Below are 25,980 nucleotides of genomic sequence, written 5' to 3' on the forward strand. Positions count from 1 at the left end.
GACTGATAAAATTAGAAATCGCTGCCTAGAAGTTACTCTGCAATCAATTGTGTGAAAGCAGCAACAACCAGGCCTTGTTTCTGAGTGGAAATAAAGATTGGTGGTGAAGTTTATATCATATGAACTTTCATTCCCCCATTACACTCAGGAGCAGGGGTCTCCAAACTTGGCAACTTTAAGCCAGGAGGACTTCAACTCCCAGAACTCCCCAGCCAGCTTTGCTGGGAATTCTGGGAGTTGAAGTCCACCAGGCTTAAAGTTGCCAAGGTTGGAGACCCCTGCTCAGGAGGGACTTTTAGCCTATGAAGCAGGTGCTCTGCCACCAGCACTTTCCTTAAAATGTAGACAGTAACTGAGGAGTCTGTCACAAACATTAAAAAACAACAACAACAAAAAAAATTCTAGTGGGAGATTAAATCCTCTCCTGGTTGACATTTTTTGCTATTAGTTGTGTGACTGCTGTAAGGACTGTTGTGTCCTTACACCATCCCAGCTGTTAAGTCTGTAGAGATTCTCAGTCATCCAGGTCAAAAAAAAGCACCTTTGGGACATCCCAGCTGTGAAGAGAGCCAGAGGGGTGTAAAGTCAAGACACCCATCTCCCATTTCCCCTTCTGCAGAGGAGACAGGTCCCTCTGCATTATCGACGCTGACTCCAGTGGACTCGCGGCATCAGGGTTATATATAGCCAATGGTGGCCAAGGGAGGCTGCGTGCTGCTCCAGGAGCCGATCCGGCACAGGAGCCCATGGAAAGAAAGCCAGAAGGGAAGGGACGGTGGGAGGGGGGTGGCCGAGATTGATGGGCTCGGAGGCTCTGCCTACCGCACTGCCACGGGACGGGTGGGAGGCCGCAGCAAGAGCCCGCAGCCAGCCTGGCAGAAGAACCTACCCATCCTCTTTTAGGGCAGGCGGGTAGGCGCGAGTTCAGAAGAGGCGACGGCGGGCATCGCGGGGAGAGAAGGAGGCGGGCAGGGGAAGGAAGGGAGAAGACGAAACCCGCCACATTCATTGCAACCGAGGCAGCAGCTAAACGGCATCGGTAGCCGTCCGGGGGAATCTGGGCAAATATGGTGGCTGTTCACACTTCTCATTCTTCCTCCTCCACCGAGTGGATCGCTTGCTTGGATAAAAGGTACCGGCGCCTCTGCGGATGCAGCTGGGTGGCGTGTGTGTGTGTGTGTGTGTGGTGGTGGGGAAGCTGGAGGGAGGGGCTGGCAGCCCTGCAGCATGTGCTCGCATCCCCACCCCACCCCATGCATACACACATCACATCATCCATAAAATGAAAGTGCCGCTACAATTATTTCATCTACCACGCGCCACGCATGATCTGGAAATTCGGAATCGGTGTGTGTGTGTGTGTGTGTGAGAGAGAGAGAGAGATGGGGTGGGGTGGGGTGGAGCGCTCGGCATGGGAAGAAGACGGCGGCGAGATACAAGGGCTTTTTCTTTGGGTGTCCAGAGGAGAGTTGCTTTACTGCCCTCTCGAGCATAATAAAAACCCCACGGAAGTCTGGTGGCTTTAAAATAGTGCACCTTTAAAGACAGGCGAAGGAGCCCTCCCCGGTTCTGCACAGGCCCGCCCTTTGCCTGCTGCAGGTACCCTCCAGGGCTGCGGCGGGGAGGCCTCATGCACCAATGGTAGAAGAAACGGGCGGGTCATTTAAGATCTCTCCCAAGGCCGAACATCTCCCCCAAAGGCCACAACAATAGGTAGACTTGCCCACTGGGTATTAATGAGAGGAAGGTGAGGCCGGGCATTGAGACCAGGAAAGTTAAGTAAATACTAGGCTAAGAAAACTGGAATATTTCTCAAGGTTTTGGCATCAATGTCTCTTATGCTGTTTCCTCAGTGATTTGAAGCACCTGACAGCCTCATCCAGACGCTTATAGGAAGCCATAGAAAGCCATACAGTCGGCTTCTTGAATGTCATGTTGCCAGGTGGTGTTGGCATGGCCTGCATTATTATATTAATAGGGAGTAAACATGATAAACCTGGGTAACATTTTCAGATTTATATTTAAAGGGCAGGAAAACAGAGTTGACCATAGCAAGATCAGACCAGGCTATATATATCTGCCTAGTCAGCACTTATTTAATCGGCAGTAGATCTCTCAAGATTTCAGGTACATTCTTCTCCCATTATCCAGATCTCTGGCTTGAGGCCCTGGAGAAGCTTCGTTTTTTGGGAAAGTCTTACATGGAAACAGACACTAACAGCTCATTTTTATTTTATTTTTTGGAAATGCCCAGGAGGTGTGGATGACCTGCAGCCTATGAAGTGTGGTTGAACTATAATCTCAGAATTGGTGAATTGGAATCTAACCATATAAGGAAGGCTACAGGCTCTTCACTGTATTATTAGAAAGATGTACCATAAGTGAATAACCTGCCTTCCAATTTCTCTTTTGGGTCGAGATCCTGTATCTGGCGTCTTAACCAAATGCATGTACAAAGATGTGGCAGTATAAAGAAACTTCCCCAAATTGAGTGCCTTCCATTGAATTTTACCTCTGCTAATTCCCAGATGGCATAATTATGGAAATTAGGGTGTTATGGTATATATAGAAGGCATCAAGCTGGGGAGGGTTGGTATAAGCTAATATTTATTTATGAAATTGATAACTATATATAAACTACAGTGGTACCTTGGTTCTCAACTGCTTTGAAACTCATCAAATTTAGTACTCGGGGCATTTTGATGTGAAAATTTTGTCCCAGTGTACTCATCCTTTAACAGAACTTTGGTGTTGTCTGCCTTGTGACTCCCTACATTAGTCCTTATGGGAAAAATTTGTTTAGTACTTATTATTTTTGGTACTCATTGCGCCTCCCGGAACCAATTAATGATGAGTGCTGAAGTACCACTGTAATATGGCAAAATAATCCCTATACTCTTCCCTAGCCTAAAGGCTGTTTAATGATACCTTTACAACCATGGATCATAATTGCAGTTGCCTTTGGATGCTGACAGTACATTCATGAATCAGTTTATAAACTTACTAATGAACAGTCTCCAAGTATGGGTGTTAGTCATTTTTGTTCACCAGCTGTTAGTCATTTTTGTTCCTGAATATTGAAAAGTAAAAAGAGTAGTAAAAAAGATAGTTTTTTAAAAAAATGAACAATTATTTTTTAAGTTGCAAATGAGATGAATGAGTTATAGATTCAGTCGGTCACCAGCAATCATCACTTGTTAGGCTTATTACATATATACTGTCATTGTTTTTTGTGGTTAATGATAGCAAATATCCCTTAACTTTCCCCCCTAACTTCGAATGTTGATAGTAGCATCCATAGGTATAAATCCCAATGGCAAGGATGACCTTGCTTGATATTAGAAGTTAATTAAATCAGCTCTAGTTAGTACTTGGAATAGGCACTATCTGGGAATTCTCAGGCTATGATCTAAAATGTGAAGTTGATAATAGCTTCTTTGATACTACCCAGAACATTATAAGACACTTAATGGATGTAATCCACAAGAGTCAGGTTTAACTAGAGGGCATCTTTACTATGGAAGTGGCTTATAGGACTGCAGATAAGAAAGCAATAGTTCAATTTTGAAGGTGGGCTTCTAAATTGAACTAATGATGCCAAATAAGCCCTCTTTATCATCCTTAACCCTTCAATTTACTTAATGTATAATATTTGTTATATCATGTCTGTTGCATATATAAAGGTTTTCCTGAGAATATTCATTTGTATTATTTTTCTTCTTTTCACTTCCTTTTATGGGCCTATATGGTCATTAAGTTCAAATTATAACATGTTCACCACATCAGGGCACTGATATATACATATACATATACACATACATACATACATACATACATACATACATACATACATACATATATATATATATATATATATTTGTTTTTTGAGGTTTTCGCCGGTGTTTGTATGTAGGTCTTTGGTTATTCGGGTTTTCTCCCGCGTAACCTCCAATTTTACGCGGGAGAAAACCCGAATAACCAAAGACCTACAAACACACACACACACACACACACACACACACACACACACACATATACTGTAGTTACCTATGCTTTGGGAGAGTTAGTTGGATTTAATACCTTGAGCATTTGGTATTCAATTTTATTTTTATGTTTTCCAGTTGTGGCATGTCCCCATTGAAAGAGAGGAGAGTGCAAAACTAACCTATTCCTGCGATTGCTATAGTCCCTACCAACCTCAAACACTATCCTGCACTTGGAGACTGATGTGTTCAATATGAGTACAGTAAAACAATAGTATTGCTATGTGGCTTATGTATGTAGGATATACAGGAGAAACTAGGCATTACAGATTGTTACTAAAAATGGGAGGCATTCATATCGTTGTTGGATATAAAAAGCCAGAGCACATGATAAAAAGCCTAGATGTTGTTCCTGTTACATGGGAAAACCAGGCTGATGTTAGGCATACGCATCCTATGAACATACATCAGAATAAAGTAGAAACTAGGAGGTAGAGTTTTGCAATGATAGAGTGGGTCTGATTGTCAGATAATAGTTTGGAAAAACTTGCTATTGTAGAGCATTATTACAGTAAGGGACAGTGATCAGCAGAAAATTCTCAGTGATTTTCAGGTATTGTAGCACTCCTTGTGCTCAGGAGTGTTTTAAACGGGAAACATATACCTTCATATCTAAAGAATATCTTAGTTTGGCCTTGCTGAAAGTAGATCTTTTTGGAATTACATTTTTCAAGAAACCCAATCGATACTTAATCACATGTTGTTAAGTGCTAGGTGAGATCTTGGACTTCAGCATGCTTTTTATATCTGCTTTTCTTGTTATTGACCTGGTTTGCTTTCTTACTTAAGCTGCTTTCAATGTTTGACATTGTATTATTTTTTTTAAAAAAATTCATAATTGTGAGATTATATTATTATAGTTCATCTGCTTCCCTGAAAGTCTTTTAGATTGAGATGTAGTGTTTAAATAAATGGTTTGCACATTACCCATTGAGAAATAAATGGGTGAATGCACAAATGGTAACTTGGGGACCTTGTATCTGAGGAACAATGTATATGATTATATTGTTGGTTGAACAATTCCCTTTGGCAGTGAGGCAAATTAACAATAGCATGAATTAGTCTGGATCTAATTCTTAAAAATGAATAAATAAATGCGTATAATTCAAAGTGATGCCAGTTATCACTTTCTCAACTCTCATTGGCTAGGTCCATGTAGCACATAACATTCAGTTGAGAGGGCAACAAAACTGTTTTCTGTTTGCTTTCTTTAGAATAAGATTTAAACCTCATGCATTGGCCTGCTGGGAAAAAGACCCGGGATGTATATATGTCACAAGAGTACTGCCATATTTACTTGAGAAATGGTGGCTTAATGAAATGGGACAGAGGATAAACAGCAATCTGGAAGCAAAGAATTTTGCTGGTGTGGTTTGCGTAATTGCTGTTGTGTCTTATTTTACTCTTTCTATTGAAATCCCCATCATTTCAAAAGACCATTGCCCAGCTTCTGCTTCCCTTCATTTTTAAAAATAGTGGTCCTCTTTCTCATTACTTAAACTTCGTTTTGAAACTGACTGTATGAATCTTATGCCATTATAATATCAAGAAATTAATTTAACATGACTACCTGAAGTAAATATCACCATGGTCCATCTAGCACAAGGCTGTCAAACCCGTGGCTCAGATGCGTCACGTGCTGGCCCCGCTCCCGCCTGGTTTAGCGAAGAGGGGGAAAAGTCCCAAAACATCACGTGACGCTGCCGTGACGACACGAGTTTGACACCCCTGATCTAGCATTAGGATACCTGAAAGCCTTCCCCCCACACTTAGTATTAGAAAATTAATTTCTAATATTGAATTTTAGCTACCCTTGTCTCTTATTTAAAGTTTTTATATGTTTACTATTTCAGTTGGACACTGCCCAGAGCCCCTCTGTGAAGGAGATGGGTGGTTTCTAAATTTGATAAATAAATAATTAAATACCAGATGGCAAATTTTATTTTCTATTTATTCCCATAGAATGCATCTCCCACTAAGCTTGCAGCTATGCATAGATGATAAAAATTAAAGAGAAGGATGAAAACATTAGTATTTCTTTCTAGCTTGTTGGGCCATTTCCAAAGTGGCCCTCTTGCTTCATTTGTCATCAAAGGGATTGTCGCATATGTCAATAATTATGTCCAAGGATTGCAACCAAATTGAGAGCCCAAGGATTAGAATTTTATGCATGATGTGTACATTAATTTTTACATAAGACAGAGCCCATGGTGCCATACTTGACAGTTGTCCTTGACTGCAGGAGTTGATCGCAGAACAAACCATGTCATGTCACTGTCCTGAGGCGTCAGGAGTGTTATGATCTTTGATGAGGTTTTGATGAATTATTTAAAAATGAAGGGTTGTTTTGAAGTCATAGTTCTTTTGCACTTTTTTTTCTGCTGTTCTTTTCCAGCTTGATCTGAACTAATTATATGACTGTATATTTTAAAATATGAATATATGAATTAATAATAAAACAAAGCTATTGTGAAAGCAAAATGCCTGTATAATATAGCCATTCAAAGAAACTTTGTAATGGTGTCCATAGGAATTTTGATAAATACAACTATCTCTTAGATTATGTTGTGTTGCATTGTAAAAAAAACGTAGGAATAGTCTTATCACATCAAGACCAAACTTAGTCTACCATTTTGTTGCTCATAGATGCCTTTCAAATGCATATAAGTTTCTGAGTAGTGCTCCTGGTTCCTGTAGTCTGCAATTTTTGTTCTGGAAATCCATTCCTACTTCCACACCATTCAAAGGGTGTTCATCCCAAATCGTATAGCTAAAAGTCTGTAGAGGTTCTCAGTCATCCAGGAACCTGAGGACACAGATAAACCTCCAAGAGCTTCAACGACCCTCTAAAAGGATGCAAATGACCAGCTGTCTGCAAGGAATATAAATCCTTCCATTCCCCACTATCCCATCAGAGCTGAAGAAGCTTCTTGGATGAGAAGCAAAACGTCTTTAAAAGAAAAAAATCAAAAGAAAAAAAAAGTCCAATTGCCTCCTGAAAAAAGCACCTTTGGGATTTAGAAATTTAGTTTGTTTGTTGTAGCCTCAGTATGAATGCACTCTGTTTATATGAGGGCAATTAATTCATTACCACTTTTCTTTAGCATGCTTCCTTGATTTCTTTCACCATCTCAAGATCATCTTCAGGTTTTTGATCAGAAGAGAAAGCATATACTTAAATCTGATCTACATTTCTAATAAGAAATAACCGTATCTCATTATCTCTCCTCTTTTCATAGGTTACTGTTACATCCTCTGTATTTATGTTTTGTTTGCAATCAAGCTCATAATTTCTCCTACCTTGGTTCAGAGACTTCTAATATCGGGATAGCCTTATCTATACTGTGTCCTATGAAATGAACTGTTTACGTGAATTTTGTTTCCTGTTTCACCTCCTGATTACGTCTATGCAATGCTGCTTTTCCAAAGTTGGTCTTATCCCATATAATTATTTTTGGAACATCAGTTCTCTTCAGAATGGGATGCTGTCCAACACTTGTTGGCTTTCCCCCAGGAGTTAATCCAAAGACTTCTTGGGTACCTTTTTGATATTTTATGCCAGCAGTCAGACTCTTTTTAAAATTCTGAATATAGTCCAGACACTAAATCTCATTCAATTATTTAAAAATTAGGCAATCGTATAATGGAATATCTTCATGTTAGTAGCAATAGCAACAGCACTTAGACTTATATACCGCTTCACAGTGCTTTACAGCACTCTCTAAGTAGTTTTACACAATCAGCATATTGCCCCCAACAATCTGGGTCCTCATTTTACCCACCTTGGAAAGATGGAAGGCTGAGTCAACCTTGAGCTTGGTGAGATTTCAACTGCCAAATTGCAGTCAGCTGGCAGTCAGGAGAGGTAGGCTGCAGTACTCTGCTCTAACCACTGCGCCACCACAGCTCTAGTAGCTATAATGTAATACAGAACTAGGTATGTTTAAACATCTTAAAGCCTATTGATTTCAGTGGATTTATGTATATCTAATATTGATCTGAATTATAGCTAGTGTTTAATATCTGCAAGATCAAGGGTCCTCAACCCTCAGACCATGGACCAGTACCGGTCTGTGGCCTGTTAAAGAACCAGACCACATAGCTGGAAGTAAGTGGCGGGCAAGTGAGTAAAACCAAAACATTCCCCCTCCCCCATTTTGTGGAAAAATTGTCTTCCAAGAAACTGGTCCACGGTGCCAAAATGTTGGGGACTAGATAACAAGAGTATCTAATTGAGTTCTAGTGAACTCAAAAATTTAGTCCAGGAATAATTTCATTTGTTAATTTCATGTTGTTCCTATATGCAAGAGGAGATATTGTGTCCTGCTTTCCCTCAGCAGTTTCAAGCCTGGAAGTGAAGAAAATAAAATACATTACTCCTAAAATAGTTCTGGGATTCAAAGGTGCCAGGTGAACCCTGACAGCCCAGCAAAATTGAGAGGAAAATCTCTTTTATCTTCCTGCTGGAAAGAAAGCCTGTCTTTTGTTCTGGCAATGGGCTGCTAAGTTTCCCTTAGTGGGTATGAGCAGCTTGGTGCTTAAAAAGGGAAGCTTGAGATTGTATGCCTGGAACTATGAAGGAAGCTCTCTGCTTGCTTTATATGCTGAATTGTTGAGGACTTTGAGGTTAAGAGCCAACATTGTGTTTGGGAAGGATGGATTAATTCATCCACTTGGACATATAATGCAGATTGAGCAACAATCCTCATTATCAGAGGTGGTATTCAGCCGGTTCGTACTGGTTCGGGCAAATTGGTAGCGGCTACTGCAGATGGGCCCGCCCACCCGCTCTGGAGTAATGCTGCCCTATTTAGCTACGTTTTCAAGGCTGGGCTCATGCGTGGAAGGTGCGTACGTGAGCAAAGCGCGTGTGCGGAAGGTGTGTGCATGCGCGAAGTGAGCGTGCGCACGCAGGGTGAACTGGTGGTAAGAATATGTGAAACCCACCACTGCTCATTATCCTTTTTCATTTCCAAGAGCAAAGGGAGAACTAAGACTACTCTTGGCAATGAGCTGCTTCTATGAAAAGTGTGGATAACAGAATAAAAGTATACTTTCTCTCAAGCAAGCTTTCCAATCCGAGACCTCTAATCCAGTGGTGGGTTGTCCCCGGTTCGCACCGGGGTAGGTAAAACCGGTGGGAGGTTCTGCCCACCGCCCCCGATGTCATCAAAATGCTTCTGCGCTTGTACAGAAGAGTGCGCGAGCAAAGCAAGTGCGCGCGTGCGGCCCTGTTGCAGACCTGTAGTAAAGGTAAGTAGAACCCACCACTGCTCTAATCATAATGTAATGTACAGTTGTTGTTGTTACCGTTACCTGTTGTGTTAATATAAACCATGATTTCAGAAAGGTACTCAGTGATTCATTGCTGGATTCATACATAATGAACTGGTGGCACAGTGATTAGAATCTCACCAGGCTCAAGGTTGACTCAGCCTTCCATCCTTCCGAGGTTGGTAAAATGAGGAGCCAGATTGTTGGGGGCAATAGGCTGACTCTGTAAACCACTTAGAGAGAGCTGTAAAGCACTGTGAAGAGGTATATAAGTCTAAATGCTATTGCTATTGCTAATCTGATTTGAGATGTTACAAATGGGCTTATCTTTTTTGTTATATGGAGTCCCTTTATTTGATCTAAATACTGGATTTGGTTTTTTGCCTCTGTCTTGCCTTTGCAATATGGTTTTATTTACATTTTTCAATGTTATAAATTTCCCCCCACCCCCATTACAGCTATATTATTGCAGTTTATTTGAATTAGAGTTTGCACTTGTGTTCTAGCCTGTGAATCTTAAATTCTTTCTGCTTTCATTTCCTGAATTCATGCATGTGTTTCCTTTTTGTGTTCTCATTCAGGCAAGATTTCCATTACATGAAAGAAGAGACATATGCTCTAATAGCTGTCTTGGCTCTGGCTTCCTTGGTTTGCTTTTTTATTACGGGACTTATAGAACTATTGAATAATATGTATGAATATTGATAAATGAAAAGTCACATGTCTGTGCTCATGATGCAAGAAAGAATTGATTTTTAAAAAATCTATGCTGTGGCAGAGCACATTCTCAGAATATAACACTGGATAGCATCACAACTAGATTGTTATAATTATCTGCACAAGGATAAGGATAATATTCTGTTGAATTCAGTTTATTGCGGTCATAGACCAGTACAAGCAGAGTGTTTGGTGAATGAATAAATGAATGAATATACGTACGTATATTTATGTATGCATTCAGCCATAATGTAAACACAAAAATTATATTAAATATGATAACATTTAAAATTATAACAAAATAATATCTAAAATTTAAACGAGTTATAGTTACATAGAATGCATTGAAGGATAATATTCAAAATATGAGTTGGCAAAATATGATGGAACCTGCATTTCTGGCCTTTGAAGAAATAATTAAGTGTATTATTCATTAGCTGTTAAATAAGCATTATAGCTTCTAGCTGTTCCTTTTACAGTTAATTCAAGAGTTGCAATTCAAAAACAATTAAGCAAAAAGAGCTTCATTGGTTAATATCAGGCCCAAGTCCAGAGATGACACAACCAAATTCAATTGAGTTCAATCCCTTAATTGCTTATACCTAACTAAAAGAATTTTGCAGAACTAAAGTTATAATCTTCTAACCTACAAGATATATCCTGAGAGGTTCTAGGATGTGGATACTCTAAATCTCCTCTCCCCTATCCAGCTTGGGTTGTGCTTATTCTTATTGTCTTATTCTGGGCCTGTCTTTGGGAAAGCTCTATGTTGCCAAAACTCTTCCCACTGCTCCTCCAGGTGCACATTCCATCACAGTTAAGACTATTAAAGAATCAAGTACAGGTAATCTTCGGGTTACAAATGTAATGAAGTCTGCCAATTACATTTTAACCTGAGGATTTGTTAATTGGATCATGTTAAATGAACATGATCTCTCCTTGCTTTACCCAATGCATTCGCTAATCAAATACGCAGGTCGTTAAATGCACATGAGGTATCGCAGGGTGGGGAAAACCATGGGAGACCTAGTACTTCCAACCACCCAAGGCTTCTCCTGACCCACTGAGGTATCTCATGCTTCCCCCTCCCCCATCCTGCCCCACCGAGTCTCCACGGGCACTATGGAGGCTCACTTACCTTTTGAAGATCTCAATGATTAAGCTAGTTGTCTCCTCTCCAGCCTCTCTGCCACAGTTTCTTTACCTGCTTCCGGTATTCCAAAAGTGGAGCGGTGACAATAGAGGCAGAGCAGGATGAGCGTGCCCAGCTCAACTTGGCTGATTCACCGAGGCTGCCTAACCCGGGCACCCGATCTGCTTTTGGAGCGCCAGGCAGCCTCAGTGAGTCTGAATGAGCATGAAATAGTGCTCCCAAAGGCCTTTGTCCTTTTGCAAAAGCTTTTGGAGGGAGGACAGAGGCCTGACGGAGAGCGAGATTGCACCCCCAAATGCTTCTGTAAAGGGACGGAAGGCTTGGGGGGGTACGATCTCACATTGCTTCAGGCTTCTGTCCCTTTGCAAAAGCTTGCAAAGGCTTCAGGGGTGTGATCTCACACTCCTTCAGGCCTTTGACCTTCATGCTAAAAGCTTTTGCAAAGGGACAGAGGCCTTCGGGAGCACTATTTCCCGCTCCTTCAGACTCACCGAGGCTGCCCAGCACTCCAAAAGTAGATTGGGTGTCTTGCACAGGCAGCCTCAGTGTGTGCTTGTCCCGCTCTGCCTCTGCTCTCACCATTCCACTTTTGGAGTGCCGGGAGCAGGTTGCTGAGGAAACCCTGCATCAGAGAGCCTGGAGAGGAGACAGCTCATTTGAGGAGAGAGAAGGAACCATCAGCCTGTTCTGGAACTCTGAATCTTCAGAAGGTAAGTGAGTGATCGGTAATGGGGTGGGGAGGAGCTGGTGGGCTAGCAGGGGCAGTACCTGTTAGGTCCCTGTGGGGTGGAGGATAGGCAGGGGGAATGTTGCAGTTTGTCTGTGGTCAGTCGTAAGGGTGAACAATTGCCGCAGTGCTGCAATATTCGTAACTTTGGGACTGTGTCATAAGTACTTTTGGTATGGTGTCATAACTTTGAACCATCATTAAGTGAACTGTTGTAACTCATGGACTAACTGGGTGTTAGGATACATCCCCTAATACAGGGGTGTCAAATTCAAGGTCCATGGGCCGAATCCAGCCTGCAATGTGGTTAGATCTGGCCCACGGGGCTGCCCTGGAAACAGTGAAGGACCAGCCCCCGGTGCCTCAGCCCCAGCCCAGGCCAGCTGGGCACTAATCTACAACCATCCAGACTGGAATGCAGTCAGCTTTAGATCCGCAGGTCTGCTCTGGAGCCAGCGAGGGGCAGCCCCTTCCTACCCCCCAGCCCCGCCGAGGCCACTTTAGGCGTCCCCTGACATGAGCAACATTGAGCTGGTCACGCCCATCCTGGCCACACCCACCCAGTCGGCTGTGGCCACCCGGGCATGTCCCCCCCTGCTCCGCCGAGGTCAACCATAACCCCATAACCCTCAATGAAATAGAGTGACACAGTTTTTAAAAACTACCCAACCCTTTTCCAATGTAAGGATCCTTTGCTTCAGGTAGTTCTTGACTTACAACAATTCATTTAGTGACCATTCAAGGTTTCAAGAGCAATGAAAAGCATAACATGACCATTTTTCACATTTATTCAACTATTGCAGCATCCCCATGGTCACATGATCAAAATTCAGATTCTTGCCAACTGATTCATATTAATCCCTACTCATGGTCACTCATGCCCTAGTCCAGTGATGGTTAATCTTTTTGGCATTGAGTGCCAAAATGAGTGCGTGTGTTCTGTCCCCATCTCATACACGCACACAAACAGTCAGCCAGGAGTTAATAAAACCAGCAGTCAGGAATTCCTTTGAGATAACAGAATTGGCAGCAACCCAGTAGCTGCCTGCCAAAGACTTTACTCACAAAGGGAGGTTTTTCTCCTCCGTCCGATACACCAAAATAAGTCCACAAAGCCAAAGAATTGTCAAGTTCATTCCATAATAAATCCAAGGAGGGCATATAACGAAGTTCCAGAAATGCAGTATGACTTGCTAGCCTTTCAGTTTTGTCCTGAATGGCCACCACACCCCCTTTTATCCCCTGTGGGGTGTGGTCCAGTGACTCAGCTTAATCTCTGGCACCCCTCTTTCTCTGCTGCGCGCGCTTATCTTTCCGATGCTGTCGGGGATCTAGCCAAGACTCATCTCCGTCGCTGTCTAACTGCGGCTGCTCGGAAGTGCCTGGCTCCTGGTCTATCTCTTGGCCTTCGGAGGACACCTGAGGCATTGCCAGAGAAGAGGGTCTTGGAGAGGGAGGCCTTGCCAACTCCTCTCCTTCACTTTCGAAGTCTTCTCCCTCTGATAATATGGGCTCGGGGGTCGGAGTCACAACAGCGTGTGCGTGTGTGTATGCGCATGCGCCAGAGCACCAGAGTTGGAAGAGAGAAGCCGGCTGGTGCACAACCAGCTGCTCTTCCGGGTTCCATCGCACGCATGTGCCCCGGCCAGCTGCTCCGGGGTGCATGCGCACTGGCCAGTTGCTCTCTTCCGGGTTCCGGAGAGCAGCTGGATGGTGTGCGATGGAACCCAGAAGACCAGCTGGCGACGGTATGCGTGCCCACAGAGAGGGCTCTGCGTGCCACCTCTGGCATACGTGCCATAGGTTCGCCATCCCAGCCCTAGGGCAGTGATGGCAAACCTTTTAGGCACAGAGTGCCCAAACAGGAAGGCATGTGTATGCCAGAGTGCCAGAAACCCAATAACCAACTGGCCGGCACACGTGTGCCCCGGAAACCCGATGACCAGCTGGTTGTTGGGTTTTCAGTGCTATCCCCACAGAGAGGGTTCTGCTATAGGTTCACCATCACAGCCCTAGGGAGATACACCTGGTGGGATCCAGAAGAAGGCCTTTTCCGTGGTGGCTCCCTCTCTCTGGAACATCATTCCCCCGAGAGATTAGACTGGCTGCGACTCTAACACTCTTTAGGAAGGTGCTGAAGACCTGGTTCTGCCAGCAGGCCTGGGGTAACCCCGAGCGGGATGGAGCCCCTTGTGTGATGGGTTGTTGCCAGGCTGGAGGGTTATTATTTTATTATTTTCTTCCATTAGTTTTATTTTTTTATATATGATGTTTTTATATTTGTGTAAGCTGCCTTGAATTGCCATGTGTGAATAGGCAGCAATATAAATTTTCTTAAACAAACAAACAAGCAAACAAATGATGGTTACAATGTGCCGTGGTCACATGACCATCTTTTGTGACCTTTTAATGAGCAATGTCAATGGGGAATCCAGATTCGCTTAACAACTGTGGCAAGAAAAATCATAAAATGGTGGCAAAATTCACTTAACGGTTGTCTTTTAGCAATAGAAATTTTGAGCTCAATTGTGGTGGTAAGTTAAGGATTACTTGTACAGGGACTATATATTACAGTGCTCTGTAATGTTTTCAGGGTGCATATTAACTTCAATCTCGGGTCATACTCTGGAAGTACAGTATCTTAAAAAGGTTAATGCTATTTAAAAATTATCTTTAATAAATAATTTTTGTTATTTATTTATTAGGATCTTGAAAGTTACTCTACCTTGTCATTTTACTACACTGTAACAACAATCTAAAGGCAGTTCCAGCATAAAAATGACATCATAAACATTATAAAATCAGTGCGTATAATGAATGAAATCAGCCCTGGTAATAGAATAAGCAGAATAAACCAGTAGCATTAATAAGATCAGACTCTCTACTGATTAAAAACAGAAGCAAATATAGTGGCAGGGAAAAACATTAAAGGATTGTCAGTTGGACATTTCAAGAATGGCATCTAGAACTTCACATCAGGAAAGGCCCAGTGGTGGGATTCTGCCGGTTCTAGGCGGTTCGGCCAACCGTTTGTTAAATTGCTGGCTCGCCCCGCCCCTTGCCCCGCCCCTCTGCACCACTATTTATTGCCAATAAATAGTGGTGGGCGAGGGGCGGGCGAGCCAGCAATTTAACAAAGGGTTCGGTGTATTTTTGTAATTTTATTGGCCCGCGGAGCTTCAGCATAGGCTAATTACCCCATTGATTAGATCGGCCTCCCGACTCTCAGCTGATTTGCTCTCAGCTGTTTTGCTTAGGGCTCTGCTGCTTGCTTGCAAAGAGTTCTGGAGCAGATTTTTTCCCCCCTAGCTATGCTGAAAAATGAAACTGAAAGTAAAGCAGGCTGTTGGCTTTGCTGTTTGCTGCAATGTTGGAAAATTAGGCAGGCAGATTTCTTTTTCCTCACCAAAAAAGGTAGGTGCAAACAATGGGAAATTTAGGGAAAAAGAGGAGAGTTCAAGATTTTAAAACACAAAAGAAAAAAAGCTCTATTTAACTAGGGAATTGTAATAATTGAGATACTATTAATTGTATATTGTGTTGAAAGCAGAAATGGTTAAGTTGTGGTTTGGAGGAATATATGGGGGAAATTATTTGGTTTATTATTATTGGTAAATATAATTGATTTGTAAGAAATTGGATTGCATGGAAATAATTGGAATATTCATGTTCATATTGATTAATATACAAAAAAGATAGTTATATAACTAATTGATTTATATTAAAATGTTGAATTTATATTAAACAACTGTAATATTACATAATTAACCAATGTGAGGATGGATATAAAAATAGATGACAATGGGAAGGGGTATAATATAGAATAGAAGGGAAAAATTAAATTTGATTAAGATTAGAGATGAGGATGAAGGGTAATATTGGTTTTTTTAAAAAATAGATAAGGAATAAATATGGCAAAAAGGAAATATAGCAATTGTAAATTTAATTGAAATGACTAAACACTGTTTAAATTTGTGAACCGGCCAAATACTCTGTTCAAAGAAAATAAATTGTATGTTTGTATGTGTGTTTCTAATTATTGCTATTTATTCATATTTGTTCTCTTTTATTCTTTAAAGTTTAACAATTCATTCTTTATCTTAATATCTTTATATTTGTTTGGGGTTGCCTTTTTTCCATTTCATCTTTTTTACTGTACAGCAATCTTTCTCCTCAAACCTACCACCTCTCTCTTTTCTTTCCTTCTTACTTTCTCCCCCCCCGCTTCTTCTCCTTCCTACTTCCTCTTCCTTTCTCCTTCTCCTCCTCTCTTCCTCCCTCTCTTACCCTCACTCCTACTCTAATTTCCCTTCCCTTCCCTTCCTTCCTCCCTTCTCTTCCTTCCCTCTCCTTCTTTCTTCCCTCTCTCTTCTCCTTCCTTCATCCCTCTCTATTGCTGTATCCTTTTGTGCATATGGATTACTCAGAGGGCTGAAAAAGTTATTTTTGACTGGTCCTCGCACTTTTGACCAGTCCTCGAACTTACGACTGTCCTCACATTTTACGTTTTGCACCCTATCTTGTCACCGTGACTACTTGAAGACAAGTAGTGGTGAAATGACTGACACAGTTGTTAAGAATGCCGCAACGGGCATAAATGTGAGGAATGTCATAAGTGCGAGGACCGGTCAAAAATGTGGGGACCAGTCAGAAATGACTTTTTTCAGCCCTCTGAATAGTCCCTATGTGCATATGGACTAGTCAGAAGGCTGAAAAAGTTATTTTTGACTGTTCCTCGCACTTTTGACCAGTCCTTGAATTTACGACTGTCCTCACATTTTATGTTTTGCGCCCTATCTTGTCACTGTGGTGAAGAGAAGTAGTGGTGAAATGACTGACATGGTTGTTAAGAATGCTGCAACGGACATAAATGTGAGGATGGTCATAAGTGTGAGGACCAGTCGGAAATGACTTTTTTCAGCCCTCTGACTAGTCCCTATGCACATAGCCACGCCCACTTGGTCACATGACCAGCTAGCCACGCCCAGCCAGCCACATGACCAGCTAGCCACGCCCACTCAGTCACATGACCACCAAGCCACACCCCCAACTAAGCCGTGCCCACAGAACCGGTTGTTAAAAAAAATTGAATCCCACCACTGGAAAGGCCCTATTTCTTGGCTTAATGTTTGTGAATGGAAGCATCTGCAAATGACTGTAATGGTAAAGCCCAATCAGAAGGGAACAGATGGTCTTTAAGATATGAGGGGCACAGCTTAATGATAAACTCCAAATGAAAAGCCTTGGATTTAATCCCACCTTCTACACTTAGAACCTAAAAAGCTTTTTTAGGATTTTTTAAAAATATTCTCTATAGAGAGCATTGCTTATCATTATGGACAATAACCATTGAGATGAGCCAATGTTTTATAGAGCCCAAAATTTATGTTGCTCAGTAATACGTTTGTTAAGTGAGTTTTGCCCCATTTTACGACATTTCCTGTTAAACGAATCATTGCAGTTCACTTAATTACATGGTTGTTAAGAGAATCTGACTTTGCTGGTTAGGTCGCAAAAGGGGATCACAAGACCTTGGGATACTGCAATCATCATAAATATGAGCGAGTTGCCATGCATTGGAATTTGATCATTTAAAGGGATGCTGTAGTGGTCTTAAATGTGAAAAAAAATGGTCATACTGGTCACTTTTATCAGTGCCGTTGTAACTGTGAATGGTTATTAAATGAACTGTGGCAAGTCGAGGACTACCTGTAGTGCACACTCAAGATATTTGCAGGCCACTTTGAAAATTTGGGCGGTATCGGGTGAAAGCCAGCAGGTTCTAGAGAACTGGTAGCGGAAATTTTGAGTAGTTTGGAGAACTGGCAATACCACCTCTGGCTGGTCCCAGAGTGGGGTGGGAATGGAGATTTTGCAATATCCTTCTCCCAGGAGTGGGGAGGGAATGGGTATTTTGCAGTATCCTTCCCCCAGGAGTGGGGTGGGAATGGAGATTTTGCAATATCCTTCCCCCAGGAGTGGGGAGGGAATGGGGATTTTGCAGTATCCTTCCCCCAGGAGTGGGGTGGGAATGGGGATTTTGCAATATCCTTCCCCCAGGAGTGGGGAGGGAATGGGGATTTTGCAGTATCCTTCCCCTGGAGTGGGGAGGGAATGGAGATTTTGCAGTATCCTTCCCCTGCCATGCCCACCAAGCCACACCCACAGAACTGGTAGTAAAAACATACCACTGGGCGGTATGTTTTTCATATGCAGTGTTTGAATTGGGTGGAATTAACACGTCCCAAACTCTTTTCCTTTTGCAGATGCTATTGTTAATTTCTGTTTGGCGAAACCTGTTGATGTGTGTACTTCAGCTAAAACTGGGGTGCAGAGACAGATTTATAGATTTCTTTATGGCTTACTCTACTGCTTTTTGCACGTCTAATTTGAAAAGGAAAGGAATTTCCCTCCTGCAATCCTTGCGGTGAGAATCTTCCCGAAGGCTGGATCAAATGATACAAATTCCTGCATAATTACTGCAAAGGTGGAGGGAGGGATACTCATCTGCCAAATAGTTCTCTTTGTGAATAACTTAAAGAAAAAAGTTCCAATGCAGCTGGCACTGATGACTTACCATCTTGGTACTTTATGAGTACCAAGAACTACTCAGAACTCCTGGTACAAAGCTTCAAAATGATGAAAGAAATAGGGGTGTTTTTGGTTGTTGTTGTTTTTTTTGCAAACATCAAGGCTTTGACGTCGAATACAGAAATGTTGATCAGGTGATATCCATAACATTATATTAGAATAAACTTCCAAGGCAGGGAAAGAATTTTAAGGCCAGAAGTTGTTCTTATCTTTCTGATCGCAGATAGGTTTCACTTACAGGTATTCCTCAATTTATGACCCCAAGAATCAGATTTTCTATTGCTAACTAAGCAAAGACCATTGTTAAGTAAGTTGTGCCGATTTTACAATATTTTTGCCATGGTTGTTAAATGAATTGCTGCAGATGTTTAGGTCACCATAAGGTTGTTAAGTGAATCTGGCTTTCTCCATTAACTTTGCTGGTCAGAAACTGTCTGGGAAGGTCACAAAGGTCGCTATTAGAGGACCCTGAGATGCTGCATTGTAAATATAGTATATGATGGTTGCCGTGCAACAAAACCTTGATTATTGTGACTATGGGGATGCTGCAATGGTCTTAAGTGCTAGGAACAGTCGTAAGCAGCGGTGGGTTTCAAATTTTTTTACTACCGGTTCTGTGGGTGTGGCTTGGTGGCCGTGGCATGGCTTGATGGGCATGGCTTAGTGGGTGTGGCAGGGGAAGAATACTGTAAAATCTCCATTCCCACCCCACTCCAGGGGAAGGATACTATAAAATCTCCATTCCCTCCCGATCAGCTGGGACTTGGGAGGCAGAGAATAGATGGGGGCGGGGCCAGCCAGAGGTGGTATTTACCGGTTCTCTGAACTACTCAAAATTTTTGCTACCAGTTCTCCAGAACTGGTCAGAACCTGCTGAAACCCACCTCTGGTCATTAAGTCATTTTTTTCAGTGCCATTGTATCTTTGAACAGTTGTTAAACAAATAGTCATCAGTTCAGGACTACTTGTACTGTCTTTTCTCCTCTGATTCTATTAGCTCTTTATGTATAGATAATTGTTTTATAATTGAATTTTAGAGGCTGACAAAATATAAATGGCTTGATTGATTTACGACAAGATTATCCACAATACTAAAATGCTTTTATTAGGATCATTCAGAGGTGTGTGCCATCATTTGAGTTCCCCGGGGCTTTTAAATCAGGCGAGGAGGCTTCACCATTACCACCATTATCATAGATTGGGAATAAGAGCTCCTCTGTGAGGAGATGGGTGGTTAAAAAGTTTGATAGAGAAATAAATATAAATAAATAAACCAGAAGTTTAGGCAACGCTTGCTATTCTGGATTTTACTTGAACTAAAGGAAAATACTTTTTTTTTTTTGAATCTCAAATTTTTAAAAATGGAAAGCTTTTGATTATTTCCTTATATTATTTTAGTGAAGGTTATGAAAAAATACCAATGATTACTGACAAAACAAGTAGAAGTTAATCAGAGTGGTATATTTAGAAAAGGTATTTGGGGAATGTTTTATTGGAATTAAGTTCAGGAACAGATAGATACTTGTGAGCAAATGAAGTGCAGCAACAGAATACAGTACTGTCATTTTTTCTGTGTGCTTCTTTGACTATGCTGGCTTGCTTTCATACTTTCACTGATAATTGCTTTTTCTTAGATCCCAGATTCCATTCTGCTTTTTAACTGCAACATATATAATAGAAGCCATTGTATTTGCATTGACCTGTCGCAGAAAGGCACGTATAGTATATAAACTTAATATGTTTTTGACAGATGGCATTACACTTAGGACATGATTATGACTATTTCATTGTGAATCTGTCTGATCAGCAGGCCTTCTTATTTTCTTATCTCTCTTGCCCAGACATATGAAAGATAGTTTTCTCCTCTGTTGTTCCCAAGTTGTGGAATTCACTTCCTAGGAACTTCACTCCCTCTCCACTCTTTTAAGTTTTGGGGGAAAGACCTATTTCAGGGGTCCCCAAACTTTTGGACTTCAGGGACCACCAAGTTCATAATTTTAAATTTTGCAGACCACTAATACAAATCCAGCGCGCCGCTTGATGAAGCACCTGGACTCGCCGTGATGGGGTCCCTCAGGCACTCTCCCTCCTCTCTTTCTCTCTCTCCCCCCCCTCTCTCCTACTCTATCTCTCTCATTCTCTCTTTCTGTCTCTCTCCCCCCTCTCTCTCCTGCACTTTCTCTCTCTCATCCTGATTCTGTCATCCTGATTCTCTTTCATTTTGTCTCTCTCTCTCTCATTCTCTCTCTGATACTCTCTTTCATTCTGTCTCTTTCTCTGTCTCTCATTCTCTCACTCTCTGATTCTCTCTGTCTTTGTCTCTCTCTCTCTCTCATTCTCCCTCGTTCTCTCTCTTTCATTCTGTCTCTTTCTCTGTCTCATTCTGATTCTCTCTCTGACTCATTCTCTCCCTCTCTCATTCTCTTTCTCTCTCTCTTTCATTCTCTCTCATCTCATGGGCCAGCCAGTGTCTTAGGGCTGAGAGGAAGTCAACCATCTCCCTGAGAGACCAAGCTGCACGGAGCACCAACAAGGACTGGAGGAAGTGCAGGAGCGAAGCACTACTTGAACTTGCGCAGCATGAGCATTTGCCTCGGTATATTTGTGCCAGCTGGTGGCGCAAAGCAGCCATCGTCTACTGCCGCTTGGGACTCGGAGTGGTAAACGGCGACTGGTCCGGGGAGCAGCCAGATTTTGCTCTCCATTGTGGACACCAGATCAGCCCCCTGCAAGCTCTCGTCTCTCAAGGAGCACTCCCTGAAGTGAGGCGGGAAACTTTGGTCGGGCTCCTCCAGAGACGAGAGCTTGCAGGGGGCCGATCTGGCATCCGCAATGGAGAGCAAAATCCGGCTTCTCCTCGAATCAGACACTTGTTACCGCCCCGGGTCCCAAGTGGCAGGAGACGAGGGCTGCCTTGCGCCGCAAATATACCAAGGTGGAATCCTGATGCCGCATTACAGCAAAGAAGCCGCATTTTGCTCTCCATCGCAGACACCAGATTGGCCCCCTGCAAGCTCTCATCTCTTGAGGAGCCCAACCAAAGTTTCCCGCGCCGCTTCAGGGAGCACTCCTCGAGAGATGACAGCTTGCAGGGGGGCGATCTGGTGTCTGCAATGGAGAGCAAAATTCGGCTTTTTCTGTCTGCTGTAGTGCGGCATCAGGATTCCGCCTTGGTATATTTGCGGCGCAAGGCAGCCCTCCTGTCCTGCCGTTTGGGACTCGGAACGGTAAACAGTGTCTGGTCTGGGAAGCAGCCGGATTTTGTTCTCCATTGTGGATGCCAGATCGGCCCCTGCAAGCTCTCGTCTCTCAAGCCCGACCAAAGTTTCCCGCGCCACTTCAGGGAGCGCTCCTCGAGAGATGACAGCTTGCAGGGGCCGATCTGGTGTCTGCAATGGAGAGCAAAATCCGGCTTCTTCTCTGCTGTAGTGCGGCATCAGGATTCCGCCTTGGTATATTTGCGGCACAAGGCAGCCCTCGTCTCCTGCTGCTTGGGACTTGGAGCGGTAAATGGTGTCTGGTCTGGGAAGCAGCCAGATTTTGCTCTCCATTGCGGATGCCAGATCGGCCCCTGCAACTCTCGTCTCTCGAGGAGCCCAACCAAAGTTTCCCATGCCGCTTCAGGGTGTCCGCAATGGAGAGCAAAATCCGGCTGCTCACCAGACCAGACGCCATTTACCACTCCAAGTCCCAAGCAGCAGGAGACGAGGGCTGCCTTGCGCCACCAGCTGGCACAAATATACTGAGGCGGAATGCTGTTGCCGTGCAAATGAAAGTAGTTCTTCGCTCCCGCAGCTTCCAGCCATCGCAACCACTGCTTCTGACCGCTTGTGCCGCCCCCTCCTCCACCACAGCAACAGCACCGTTATTTCATTCCGGACGGAGAGGGTTGCGCTCCTTTTTATCCAAAGTTGCACATTGCAAGTGCCATCCCAGGGCAGAGATTTGCAGGCCCACCATGGCCAGTCCCATATTCCAGAGCTGTAGTAGTTTCACTCAGAGGACTGGCCTGTTGGTCATCCCAGAGCAGCTCGTCCACCAGCCTGCCGGGGAGTAGGCAGCTCCCTGGCAGGCCAGTGCACCCGGGTGGAGGAGCTGCTTTGGGATGACCAACCAGCTAATCCTGTGACTACTACGGTCCCACCCAGAGGCCTTGCAGAAAGAGAGATGTAGGCCCGAAAGGTGGCTGAACCTTCCCCCCCACAATGCAGTCACTTGGCTGAGCGCGGTGAGCTCTTGGTCTTACCTTCCAGTTCCAATTCGTGTGGCTCGCACCACTCTACTCAAGGTGAGTTTTGTGCTTGGCCTTAAGAGTGGGGACTGGCGTGTGGGTGGGGTGATGTGGGCAGTGCAGCCATGTGTTCCCGTGCGCGGGCCAGATTAATTGCTCTTGGGCCATATCTAGCCCAGGGGCCATACCTTGAGGATGAGTGCAATATAAAAAATGCAAAAATACGAAAATTTCTCCGCGGGCCACTGATTGGTGACCACTATACTATATGACCTCCCTCTTCAGCCAGGTCTTTTCCTTTGAATTAGTTTTAACAATAGTTTTAACAATTTTTGTTGTATTTGGTTAATTTTTGAATTTTAGCCATTGTCAATGCTCTGAAATTAAACACATAAAAATAATTGCTGGTCAGGGACCAAAGTAAATTGATTGATTGACCCACTGACTAAATAAATAAATTAGCTATGAAGAAAGAGACATATGGCACAGTGATTAGAATGCAGTACTGCAGGCTATTTCTGTTGACTGCCTGCAATTTGGCAGTTTGAATCTCACCAGGCTCAAGGTTGACTCAGCCTTCCATCCTTCCGAGGTTGGTAAAATGAGGACCCAGATTGTTGGGGGCAATAGGCTGACTCTGTAAACCGTTTAGAGAGGGCTGAAAAGCACTGTGGAGCGGTATATAAGTCTAAATGCTATCGCTGTTGCTATCTGACTGTCTATTTAAAAAATCCAGTACTCAACTCAAAATTTTGGAATCATTAATTAAGATTTGGTGATTTCTTTGTTATCAATTTCTATGGAATTTCTTGAAGGCTAGAAGGAACATCCCTAAAATAAAGCAGAATAAAATAAAAACAATAGCTATTAAAACTCTGCATAAAGTAATGCTATTCCAGACTAAATAAAGTCTCATTATAGTTTAGTTTGACTTTGGATTAATTTGTATAGTTGCCTTAATTAGCTAATTTACATAATGGTTCTCCATTGCTGCCTACTGAGATTCTCTCTCCCCCCCCGCCGCCCCCCCCAGTTTCCTAATTTAATTTACAGCTTGGGTTTCTATGATGGTATTTCAGTCAAGTACAGTACTTGTACTTCAATCCAACCCTACTTGATCAGCCAAGTTCAGCTACATTTGCTCGCTAGTCCTATGCAGTATCAACTATCCGTCAATACAGTTTCCTTTCAATCAAGACAGGAACATAGAGGTACATTGTTAACTTTTTTTCCATTCAGAAAGCTATGTTTCTGAAGATAATGCATAGTTTAGGCTGGTGGTTTCAGAAGAGCGTAGCTTGATATTTTTTTTTTCCTGCATTGCTGCTCTTTATTATGTTGCAGATGAAAAGTAAGAACTTTTCCTTTACACTTTAGCCGTGATTTGACCTCAAGATAATTTTTGTAAATCAAAGAGACAGAACAGTTTGGTGTCTGAAAATATGTTCCCCCTTCTTGTCAGCGCTTATGCCAGTCACCTTTATGATACTTGTTTCATGGCTGACTTGGTTTCCTCGTCCTTATTGTACTAAGTAGTATTTTTTTTTCTATCTGAATAGAAAAATATTACAGTAATGTAAGCCTGATTTTTTTAAAAAAAGTAGCTCAAGGGCTCACAGTCACTGAATACTTATTTCTTCATTTCATTTAATCTCTACAGTTTATTTGTTAGTTGTTTCCTCCCAGAGCTCAAGGCAATATACATAGTACTCCCTTCCTCCAGTTCTGTGCCCACAGTATTTCAGTTAAATAGATTGAGCTGAGACAAGAAGACTGACACAAAATTATCTGATGAGCTTCCATGAGTTCGATTTGAAATCATAATTGACAATCCTAATCCCTTCTAACCATGAGATCATACAGGCTGTCTCACAGCAACGTATATTAAAATACAGGTAGTCCTTGATTTACAACAGTTCATTTAGGAACCGTTCAAAGTTACAACAGCACAGAAAAAAGTGATTTATTACTATTTTTCACACTTATGATCATGACAGCATCACCATAGTCATGTGGTTTATATTCGGATGTTTGACAACTGGTTCATATTTATGACGGTTGCAGTGACTCGGGATCATGTGATCCTCTTTTGCAACCTTCTGACAAGCGAAGTCAATGGGGAAGCCAGATTCACTTTAACAACCATGTTACTTGGGTATCATATTAGCAAGAACATATTTCAGATTACTAGAAGCACTTGCATGTCTGGCAGCAAAAATGATACATGATGAATTCTTGGCTCCCAAGAGGTGCGCAGCCGCCCTGCTACTGTAGGCAGTCAACAAGGTCATGGTGAGCACCGACCCCAAAGTGGTGTGGCGGCGGCGAAAGGGAAAGCAGAAGCTGCCCTCGGAAAAAAAAGGGGGGGACAGACAGGTCTTGGAGGTGGGCAGAAAAGCAGGTGGCGAAGACCGGGAAAAAGGGGAGGGAGGGTGGTGCAAGGGAGAAAGATGAGCAGGCTGCGCCGGGTTCTGGCAGCGCCTGGGCGGAGTAAGCCAACCATGTTACTAATTTAACAGCTGCAGTGGTTCCCTTAACAACTGTGGCAAGAAAAGTCGTAAAATGGGGCAAAGCTCATTTGACAAATTTCTCACTTAGCAACATAAATTTTGGGCTCAATTGTGGCCATAAGATGGGGATTACCTGTATGTAACACTGGGAGTTACTCCTGTATCATTTATCATCTTTTCACAAGAGACACCTAGTAAAAATATGCTTTTGAGAGTCACTCGGCTATTATAGAATTCTAATATTCTGATTTTAATGAGATAAAATAATTTCTTAAAGATGATCCTAATTTTCTAAGAGAGAGATCTACAATCAAGGTTAGGTTGTTGCTGTGGTTATTGTTGCTGCTGGTTGATTATATTTAGGATTTTGGCTGGCTTAAGCTGCATGCAATTTTGACTCCTGTATTGTAGCTCTATTTAGCTGACAGTTTGGTTTTAATCCTACAGTACAGTATCATCATCTTTGAATATTGTGACTCAAAAAGCGAAAGATGATAAACTAATGTCATTCCTATTTTTGCAGACCTTTGGAGCGTTCAAGTGAAGATGTGGATATTATATTTACTCGCCTAAAAGAAGTAAAAGCTTTTGAGAAATTTCATCCCAATCTTCTCCAGCAAATATGTCTCTGCGGCTATTATGAAAACTTGGAAAAGGGTATTACATGTAAGTTGTTTTTAAAGATTAAAATAATGTAGAAGAATAAACCAGGAATTGACTTGTACAAGGTTCAC

At 42.6% G+C, this 25,980-nt stretch overlaps 1 protein-coding gene across 1 annotated transcript in view; it reads left to right on the plus strand.

Moving 5' to 3' along the window:
* Positions 1 to 728: 728 nt before the first annotated feature.
* RAPGEF4 (Rap guanine nucleotide exchange factor 4) overlaps positions 729 to 25,980 on the plus strand; it is a 172,735-nt gene continuing 147,483 nt past the window's right edge. The window contains exons 1-2 of the mRNA XM_034427509.3: positions 729 to 1,132; positions 25,770 to 25,912. Coding sequence (XP_034283400.2) covers positions 1,068 to 1,132; positions 25,770 to 25,912 — 208 coding nt within the window. The 5' untranslated portion in view covers positions 729 to 1,067. The remainder of the gene's footprint in view (positions 1,133 to 25,769; positions 25,913 to 25,980) is intronic.

The sequence above is a fragment of the Pantherophis guttatus genome, chromosome 1, assembly GCF_059756535.1.
Source record: "Pantherophis guttatus breed Tessera chromosome 1, ASM5975653v1, whole genome shotgun sequence".
In the NCBI taxonomy this organism is placed as follows: Eukaryota; Metazoa; Chordata; class Lepidosauria; order Squamata; family Colubridae; genus Pantherophis; species Pantherophis guttatus.